General features: G+C 35.6%; 1 protein-coding gene across 2 annotated transcripts; it reads right to left on the bottom strand.

Annotated features, from left to right (window-relative positions):
• Window positions 1–6572: 6572 nt before the first annotated feature.
• LOC107825690 (uncharacterized) lies at window positions 6573–10192 on the bottom strand. 2 transcript variants are annotated; one of them, XM_016652574.2, is made up of 3 exons: window positions 9694–10192; window positions 7542–7794; window positions 6573–7284 (listed from the first exon to the last, which is right to left on the bottom strand). In XM_016652574.2, exons 1-3 carry the CDS (start codon window positions 9958–9960, stop codon window positions 6896–6898), a joined length of 909 nt encoding a protein of 302 aa, XP_016508060.1. In that variant the 5' UTR covers window positions 9961–10192; the 3' UTR covers window positions 6573–6895. The 2 variants fall into 2 exon arrangements, with proteins under 2 accessions (XP_016508060.1, XP_016508059.1); XM_016652573.2 differs by having other exon boundaries at window positions 7542–7806.
• Window positions 10193–10610: the final 418 nt, after the last annotated feature.

Consider the following 10610-nt stretch of genomic DNA (forward strand, 5'->3'; position numbering starts at 1 on the left):
TCCTGAAGCAATCTTCAAGGCAATGGTATTTGAGATTTCACAAGGAGGTGATCTCGTATGATTTTACCATGATCAATGAAGACCATTGTATTTATGTGAAGAAGTCCAATGAGATGTTTGTAATTCTTTCTCTTTACGTGGACGATATTTCATAGGCCGGTAATAATTTGGAGTATTTGAAAACTATCAATTAATGGCTTTCAAAGTCATTTGATATGAAAGATATGGGTGAGGCAGACTATATCCTTGGAGTTAAGATCTAAAGAGACCGGTCCAAAAAGTTATTGAGTCTATCTTAAGAAACTTATATTAAAAAAATTGGAGCTTTTTCGCATGAAAAGTTGCAAAACCATGGATCCTCTTATAGAGAGAGGTGAAACTTTAAGCCTTGAAATGTGTCCCAAGATTGAAAAAAAAATGGAAGACATGTATCGAGTTCCGTATTCAAGTGTTATCGGGAGCTTGATATATGCATTGATGTGTACTCGTCCGGACATTTGTTATGATGTAGGTATGGTTAGCAAGTATCAATCCAATCCTGGAAGAGATCATTAAAAAGTTGTGAAGAAACTTTTCAGGTACCTGAAGGGAACTGCAGATTATTCACTATGTTATAGTATAAATGATTTATATTTGCGAGGATATAGAGATGATGATTTGGCTGGTGACCGGAATGATAGAAATCAATATCTGATTATGCTTTCTTACTTAACGGTGATGCTATGACATGGAAAAGTAAGAAACAAACTTGTACAACCCTTTCCATGATGGAAGCTGAGTTCGTGGCTTGTGCGTCTGCAGTACAAAAAGATATTTAGTTGAAGAGATGTTTTGAGCATTTGGTATTACAAAGAACTCTCAGGGTCCCATAACTTTATATTGTAATAATCAAGCGAGTATTGCATACTCAAAAGATCTTAAGTATTACATCAAGACCAAACACATTGACATCAAGTATAACTTTGTGAATGACATAGTAGCAAGTAGGGAGATAAATTTACAGTACATTCCTACGCGAAATATGATAGCTGATCCTTTTACAAAGGCGATATCTAGAGACCAGTTTGAGAAACATGTTATGGCTCTAGGTTTGTGAAGGATATGACCATGTTTATGTATTATAAAATAACTTGATTATGATAATATGCTCATCAATATTTGATTCTTGAATTTATGTTCATATCTAGTATGGATGATATTTTATTGATAAACTATGTCGAACAAGTTGCAAGATTGACTCTCTCACACGAGCAATTGCCTCTTACGTTGAGAATTGTAAAGAGATGAGAAGTTATAGAACTTTGAACAGTGTGAGGTCATATTTCACTTGTAAAGGTCGATCTCGATAACTAGTTAGACTTACAAATTTCACCATTCGATTATGACTTGTTTTGTAAGCCAGATACGAGTTTCTCTAAGATGAAGGATTGAGGATTATTAAAATAAAAAATTCGGGTTAGACATTTATAGGTGTCTAGACCAAGATCTGTACGGTGTTGAATTAGTAAAAGAAGACACGCGCACTAATATATGGTGAGAACACAGTAATACGTGTTTTATACCACGTGTGCGAACGACCAATGGGATAACGAAAGAATTGATCCCTGCTTCCTTATTGTGTGAGTTCCCCAAAAGTTATATTAACTTTTTATTGGAATACCCTTTGACCTTTTATCGCTTTTTGAAGTACCAATCGATGTTGCTACTTTAGCATGTCACTAATAGCCATGAGTGATTCGACAATGCAGTATATGTCTAGGAAAGCAGTTGATTTGGAATGGAAAGATTCTAGTAGAAAGGAAAGACAACTATAATTTAGTAATTTAACTTGTATTCATAGGTCAGACATTATACTTACCATGATGGTATTGAGTATAATTGTGGATACAATATTATACGAGAACTCGAGTTTACCTCTTTCGATAATTGAGGGATTGAATAAGTAGCTACTGGAATAGCGAATGATATCTGAGGTTTTGAGAGTAATAATAAGATCCTCATGGTAGTAGTGAATCCTTTCTGCATATGACTAGATTTTTACATGGAGCTATTAAACAACCTTAAAGGGTTTAAGAATATTATAGCTCTTAATGCTCGCAGGTCGCACGAACTATTTGCCAGTATGAATTATGTGTGTTATTTCCATGGTAGTTACTGGTTTGATTCTAGTCCACCATGTGCGAAGTAGGAGATGTTGGATATTAGATTTGGGTCGCGGGTCGCCCATGTAAACTGACCCGACTCGTTTTAGAAGAGATTAAACTTAAGGAGGTTACTAACAGAGGTTTTATAACTCCTAAAAAACTATCGCACGCTACTGAGAGATGTGGGAACGTGCAATGGTGGTTATCATAGGTAGTTCTTCCTCTACTCCTCTTCTATATATCTCATGCAGAAGAATTCTCCAATAGAGAATAATTCTCTTCTTCTCCCAACAATACGCGCGTACAAAGAGGGAAGGATTTAGTTTGTGAAATAAACTTTGTTTTTTAGTGATTTAAAGTAGATTTGGGGCAATTATCTTACTATACAACAATTTCCGTTGCACGTAACAAAATACACGCAATATGTTATTCTTGCTCCGTAATTTAGTGCAACAGTTGCATAGGTTCTTTTTTTGGGCCACATAATTGAAAATTACAGAACTTAGTAAATTTCACAATCTACTTAAAAAAAACACTTAAACAAGAAAATTGTACCAGAAAAGTTTACTTGAAATCTTCGAGCAAAAATTACTTTCTTTACTAGAATTTATTAGAGCATCTTCTCTCCCTTGGTCGTCCTTTACTTTTTTTTTATTTTTGGTTAACTGGATTCTTACATATTTAAACATTCAAAAAATTACATCATTATAGGGGATGGACTCCCTTGAGGATTGTCATCAATGTCTAGCATTGTGTTAATATTACATGCGTTAGTTTTCCTTTCAAATACAGTTCCTAAGATGTCTGTCCGCACTGTATCATTTGCAAACACAGGAGGAACTGTCAAAAATTGAGTTATATCAAAAATTTCCTTCCTAGCTCCTTCCTTTGTAAGGAGATCCGCTACTTGGTTCTGCTCCCTGTAGTTGTGGCCTATTACTGGGTTCCCCAGTTAATCCATCAAATACCTGCATTCCGAGATTATGGGATTATGAATCAAATTACCATGTTTTAGCAATTTTAGCATCATTTCAGAATCTCTGTCTATCACAAGAGGTGAAAAACCTTGTTCAAGGGCTACTTTAAGGCCCATCCATAAGGCTTGGAATTCTGCCCTTAAACTATCAGTATTTGGGAAGCCCCTCATGAAGCCCAAAACCCAGTCTTCTTTGTTATATTTGAAGCCCCCCCCCCCCCAAACCCAATAGCCCCTTTTTCCTGTATTTGTGCATGCAGCCTCATCAGTGTTCAACATATAAAATCCACTTTTTGGTGGTTGCCACTTTAGATATAAGATCCTAGTGTTGGTGGATGTTTTACGTGTGACGGCTACATGATGATATTCAACTGCCTTGGCAATGATTTGATTCACATTAATGTGGTTCTTCTTCTTATAAAAAACATTAGAGTTTCTGGTTAGCCAAATGCTCCACAGGCAGACAGACAATAGTTGTTTCCAACTAATACAAGCACTGAAATCAGCATACTGTAGCTTTTATCATGTGTCTTCCCAGTTAACCAATGAAAAGGGTGGTACATTAAGGTTTGGCAGATGGTTGCACATTATTAAATCATAAGGTTGATGGAGAGTTAATATTCACTCTTCGAAGGCAGGAAAGAGGACCTTTTATAATGTTATAACGTCAACACTACTACAGAAATATGGTTAACAATCATTATGATAAGGTTAACATTAGCCATCATTAATGCAAGGCTATTGATTAGCAATCATTAATCATTATTGTAAGGAAATTAGGTGGCTAGCTAAAGGCTACTTTCGTGCATGAAGGCTACTTCATTGCATGCAGGAAACAATGATCGCATGCAAAAGGCACATGATCATATACTTGTACAATGAATGTCACTTGGATACGCAGTAAAGAAATGAATTAAGAAGAGTAAATAGAACGGGCTAGTCATTTATCGGATTGGTAATCAAAAAATAGCCAGCGCTTACGAAGTCATTGAAAAATAGCCATTATTTTACTGAAACGCGAAATGTTCCAGCATAATATGCGGGATTATGGAGCTCCTGCATATAAACTTCCAGCATATTATGTTGAAATTCTAACACACAAAAAGTTTCAGCATAATATGCGGGATTATGAAGCTCTTGCATATAAACTTGAGCAAAATTCATTTATAACCCATCGGCCCAAACATATATCACTTGGTAGCCCAAAATTGTAATATACATTTTATAGCCCAAAAGTAATTCTAATGGCTAGCCATAACATCAACAAGCTGAGAAGAAAGAGAGTTGAGTTCATCGGTAGATTTGGATTTGAGAAAAACGAGCAACTGGTCACGGGTCGGACCATTTGAACCCGCTGCGATTAGACCCAACACTACTAGATCAACAAAGGGAAAAGACCATGTTGTTGTCCCCTTTAGTTAACATTGGAATTCTGCTGGAGATGTACTGTGATTCTTCATTATTAGTCGAAGATCATTCTCCAATCCCACTTTACCCAAAAGAAAAAAGAGGATTTTATAGTGCATAGTGGAATAGACGATGTGACTTCTTGTGTTTTGCGTTGAGTTTGATTGTGGCTTCTTGTGGCTTCTTGTATTTTGCGTTTAAGGATACGCCTGTTTGGTTGCTGATCGATTCTTGAAGGTCCACTGTTATGGAGATTATTTGGGTATTTCTATGATTGAGTTAGATTTTTGAAGAGTCAAAAAAGAAAGAGATACGTTTAAGTGTTTAAAATCAATACTTAGCATAGGAGTATGAAAAATAGACACTTACTATACAAAAAATATAATAAATATACTGTCAATATACAACATATATACAAAATAGACTGTCACTATACAAAAAATATACAAAATAGACTGTCATTGTACAATTTATATACAATAGACTGTCATTATACAAAAAATATACAAAATAGACATTTCGGGCTATTAAATGTAATATGTTTGGGCCGAAGGGCCATTTCGTGTAAGTGAGAAAAACATGGGCTATTAAAATTTTGAGGGGCTATAGAGGGTAGTTTTCTCTATAAACTTCCAGCAATTATGATGGAACTCCAACACATTATAAAATTTCAGCATATATGCTGGAAGCTTGTAAAAAAATTGAACTCCAGCATATTATGTTGAAATATTTCAGGATTTTTAAGAGTGTTTTTGTTCAGATTTTATCTTTTAATGAAAAGTGATTAAATTTGAATACATTGGAACTATGGCTATGCTTCAATTACCAGTTATAAATATGGCTATTCTGATTTATATATATATATATATCCAAGTTCCATCAAAATAGAAAATTACTTAACTGCCTTGCAATAAAATTGCATCACAAGCTCTGATCAATATTCTTTAACCTATTTATTTATTTATTTATATCTTACAACAGATTCACATAAATTGAGGAGGAAGTACGAATTTATTATTTTTTTACTTTGATTAATCTCCTCCATCTTTGATTAGTTTCTCTTTGCTTTTATGAAGTACGAATTAGGCATCCTACTAATTGCCTGATTGGTTTTATGTATTGTTGCGGAGCTTTAGATGACCGATAACTGTGAATAGAGCAAATACCACCAATCATTAACATGAAGTAGGCACAGTAAACCTTACATTCAGAAGCATCAATTTTCCTCAGTTAATTTTAAAGTCATAAAGAGGTGAGGTGATTTGCAGACTAGGCAGTTCGACCAAGTAGTTTTTTCAAGAAAGATTAGCTGGCTTTTTCTTGCGGTTTTGGGAGGCATAAGCACGAGCTCAAGGAAATGCTTGTGCTTTAGAAGAAAAAAAATTACTCACAACAGTAAACCACAAAAGATTATGCGAACATGTTCTTAAACAAAGCCTTCATGTGATTCTGATTTCCACTCGTGCATTGGATAAAAATTGCACAAAATTCTCATAGAGAGCCTTCGTGTGAAACAATTATTCAAATAAAATGGGTTGCACTGGTTGATGAGGCAAAGCAAAACTATTCAAGAGGAGCATGCAGCTACTTCGTTCTCACCTTAAGCTATTCAGATGCAATCCTTCAATTTGAACCAACAATAGCCCTTGGCAATGCAATCTCAATTTTTTGCAAAACTTAGAATAGATGCCAAATGCTCAAAACAGAGATGTCATAGCCGTTCACTTTCACATTGTGATTCTCATTCTCTTGTTCCCTGTTAGTTTAAGTTTTCTGAAAACATACCTTATTTACACAAGGCTTAATGTCTGACGCAGCTTGCACACATTTCAACTAATTCGGCGGACTCCTGCCATCTTCCACCAATAGGGATATCAAACAACATGTTCACCAAGTCTTTTTATGACTTTCTGAAAAACAATATCATCACAGATATGCGTTCCCATCTTTTCCCTTGTTAGCTAAGACAGGAAGTATTATGGAATCACAGAATCGGCCAAACAAAAAATAAACGAATTAACAGGCAAAGATCATGCTCCATTCAATTAAAAAAAGCAATAGTTCTCTATCCGAATTCATTCCATCAAAACCTTAGTTCAACAGACACTTTTACACATAAGCTTACTTTCTAGATCCAAATACGAATTATCACACAGCAAAATTGTCCAGCCAAACACTTCTTTTACTTTTTCCTCATTTCTTTTTTACTTTCTAGCCTAAGCTCCAAAAACTAATCCATAATTTCATGTGCCCTAAAGACCAAAACTAGAGCCCTTACCTTATTCTGCATCAGCCAAAAGCAATATAGTGTACCAAACTGTTTGGAACTCGGACCATTGACGCTAATCATTCCACGCTGGGGTAGAATTTATCGCATGGGCTGCTGGTTGTAATGGTTCTTCTCTTTCTTCTTTGCTGCAGCAAGCTTGGCACTCCTTGCAGCAGCCTCTATCGCGGCAGCTCTAGCAGCACCATCTGTCTCTTTACTGGATTTCTTTTTCTTTGCTGAAGCTACCCTTTTCAGCTTCTCCTTCACATCTACTGTTGATGCATCTTCTACTTGTTCAGCTCCTCCTCCAGTTTCCTCTGGACCAATAGTGGCATCTGAGCTGTTGGGCTGATCCTCTGATTCCTTCACCTCCTTGGATGCTTTATCCTTCTTTTTCTTCTTCTTTGCATTTTTAGACTCTGTAACCACCCCATTTTTCTTTTCCGCATCCTCACCTTGCTGAGACTCTTTCTTCTCATTGGCAATATCTGTAATTATACAGAACGCTTAGCAAAATCCACCTTCAGATACCCATAGAATCAAACTAGTAATCTTAACCACAAGATGACCAACAAGTGCTAACCAAAAGAATAAAGAGTAGACATGTTTACAGAGTCGATAAAATGTAAGGGAACGAATCAGTCTTAAGGAGGTGAGATCAATTTCATCACCCAACTTCAATTATTAATTTACTAACAGAATGGATAGACTGCTGCTGTCATCAGAAGAGAGGCAAAAGAATTACCAGGTAACTCGTCTGGACCTTTCTCCTTTTGTGCAACCCCAAAATCAGCTAAAAGTGCCTCCAATTCAGCAAGCTCTTTTTTCCTTCTCTCTTTCTTTGATAGCTGTCTCTCAGCTTCTTTAGGAGCTGAAGGAGCTTCTATCTTATGGTCCACTGGCTCAGCATGTTCTGGAACCTCAGCTTCGTGGTCATGGTCCTCCTCCACATCTTCATCTTCATCATCATCAAGAAGGTCCTCTTCGCTTTCTGTTTCCTGCAATTCAACCTTCTCAACTAAACGATCAGTATATGTGCGATACTGACTCAGAGATGCGTTCAAATTTTTATGGCTACCATATATTGCAATAACTTGTGTGCTTATTTACTTCCTTTTCCTTTTCCTTTTCCTTCTCCATTCTCTTTCTATCCCTCATGAAAGAGGAAGGGATTTATCCCCAAAATTAGGCGAACAAATCAACACATAAAACATACATATGAGTTGGGAACCAACAGAACATTAAATCATTAGGCGAAATGAACACACTTAAGGGGTGTATTACATGCAGGGAACAAACTATCAACTTGTAAAACTCCTGTGCTCCAAAAGAACGGAAAATCCTAGTCATTTTTGCGGCCACAACCTCCAAATATTCCAATTTCAGAAAGAGACAAACTTCTTAGGACCTAAAATCACATAAAGAAGTAGTCTGAAAAGACCAACAATAAATAAATATGGACTCAACTAATAACAGAATACAATCAAAACAATCCTCCGTATATGCTTATCAACTAGTTGGAACTTCGAATTAAGGCCTAGTTGTTATTGTTTCACTTACATTAAGTCTGGCTTTTGCAATCTTAGCTTGGTATGAAAATAGCATGTTAGTGTAGATATAAATGTGAAAACTTCTATTTTAGAGAACCACAAGAAAAATTATTTCCTATTAAAATTGACTGGATCTGAATAGAGCAAACCACGGGGGAGCTAGCTTGGAGAAAGGGGGTTCAATTGAATCCACTTTGCTAAAATATTATAATGCACAAATAGGGTAAGCTATTGAATCCCCCTAGATATTAGGAAAAATTCTAGTAAAGGGGCAAAGGGGGTTCAAAATTGCTTTAGGTTTCAAATACCCACTGTTTTAAAAGGTGTTTCTGGGGCGAGCCCCGGGGCGAGGCGTACCAAAAACGCCCCGGGGCAATGGTGTGGGACGAAAGTCACAAGAGGCGTACGCCCCGCAATTTGGGGCGTACGCCCAGAGACTTTTTAAAATTAAAACAAAATTTGTTGAATTAGTCCTTCATATAATACCCAAATTCTCAAAAGTCAGTTTGGTAATTACTCAAAAGGTTTAAAAAGGAACTCAAAAGTATTAAATTTAAAAATAAAGACCCTTTTTTATTGATTTAAGCCCTAATTCATGATTTTCCCAATTTTTTTATCTTGTCCGCTAGTCTGCTAATATCTCCCAAAAGCAACGAATATTTTTTTTTTTTACAAATACAAAAAGAACTACATTCTTCTTCATAGCAACAAATTCAAAGTTCAAATTACAGGTTAATCATCCTTTTTGTTCCTCCATATAGAAAACTTTATTCTTTTAGACTCAAATTACTTGTGCTTGTAAGTAACGTATAATAGATTGTTTTGATTAGTTTTTTGTGGGGATGAAGCACACATATATATAGTTTTCTTCAATATTTATGCAATTTTACCTGTTTATAAATATTTACTGTCATTATATTATTTTATAAAATATTAAAAACTAAATACCTATGGGGCTTACGCCCCGCTGAGGCATATGTAAAACGCCTCGCCTTACGCCCACGCCTTTTAAAACACTGGTCTGAACCATATTTTAAGTCTCATCCTCAGGGGGAGAAATTAAGAGAAGATTCGCTCTTTCTGAACCTAGGAAAGAATCAGATTATAGAATTTATTCAGATAAGGACTTTAGTGTTTTATCACCGGAATTAGATGTTTTAAATAGTTCTTCAACGACTTCCCAGATATAATCATGAATCATCGAACTTCTAAATAAATAGCATACTATTATCAAAAAGGTAAAAAATAAAATCTATCACTCATATCCATGACATAAAATTCACAACATTTCCGAACCCAAAGAACACAACACCCATAAAAAAAAAACAGGCATAAAAGGCCAATTACCTCAACAGGTTCAGGCTTCTTTTCAGACTCATTCGAACCCAAAAAAGACTGAAGAGGAGCAGTAGTAGCATAGTAATCATCATCATCCTCGTCATCAACATCAGCCCAAGATTTCACAGTCAACGGCGCTGGAGCCCACAAAACTTCCGGTTCCTGTTCCTTCTTCGATGACGAACCTTTACTATTCTTAGATTCTTTATCAGAAGACTTCTTCTTCTTCCTTAAACTATCAAGCGCCGCAAATACATTCGAATTACCCCCCATCATTTCTACCTGCTTTTTTAAATAAACCCAATTTTCCTAATTTAAATTGGGATTTCGTTCGTTCGTTCTTCTTCTTCTTCTAAAGAATGATAGAAAAAAGGGCAAAGCAAATAAACCCTAAGGTTTGTACTTCAGCTTTACAAACGGAGAATGATGGATTTGTTAAGATAAAATTTTTAGGGTTTTGGAGAAGCTATTGAGGGAGAAATGGGGTTCATTAGTAGATAACGGGATGAGAGAGGAGAAGAAAGAGAAGTATATATAGTTGTGGTTTATTACGGTTGCTGCATCACATTTTATGTTTTTAGTGGAGAGACACGGATTTTATGTATAGTATCAATTGTGTACCCTGATAATTTAACTAATTGTAGTTGTAACCTCTCTACGAGGTAACTTATATTCCATAACTATTTTGTTCTTTAAGTAGTCACATAAAAGATTGCAGAGGCAAATAGTATGTAATTTATTTCTATTTTGTCTAAGTTTTTGATCGGTTGTACTAGTAAGAGGTAGTATTTTCTAATAAAATAACAACGATGTACGCAAGTTATCCGGACACCATCATCATATAAAATAATTATCAAAGAAAAGACTATTATACGTCATACAAGACTAGAGTGTATGATAATTTATGTATGATAAGGTAGGTGATA

This window comes from Nicotiana tabacum, chromosome 23 (assembly GCF_000715075.1).
Source record: "Nicotiana tabacum cultivar K326 chromosome 23, ASM71507v2, whole genome shotgun sequence".
Taxonomy (NCBI): Eukaryota; Viridiplantae; Streptophyta; class Magnoliopsida; order Solanales; family Solanaceae; genus Nicotiana; species Nicotiana tabacum.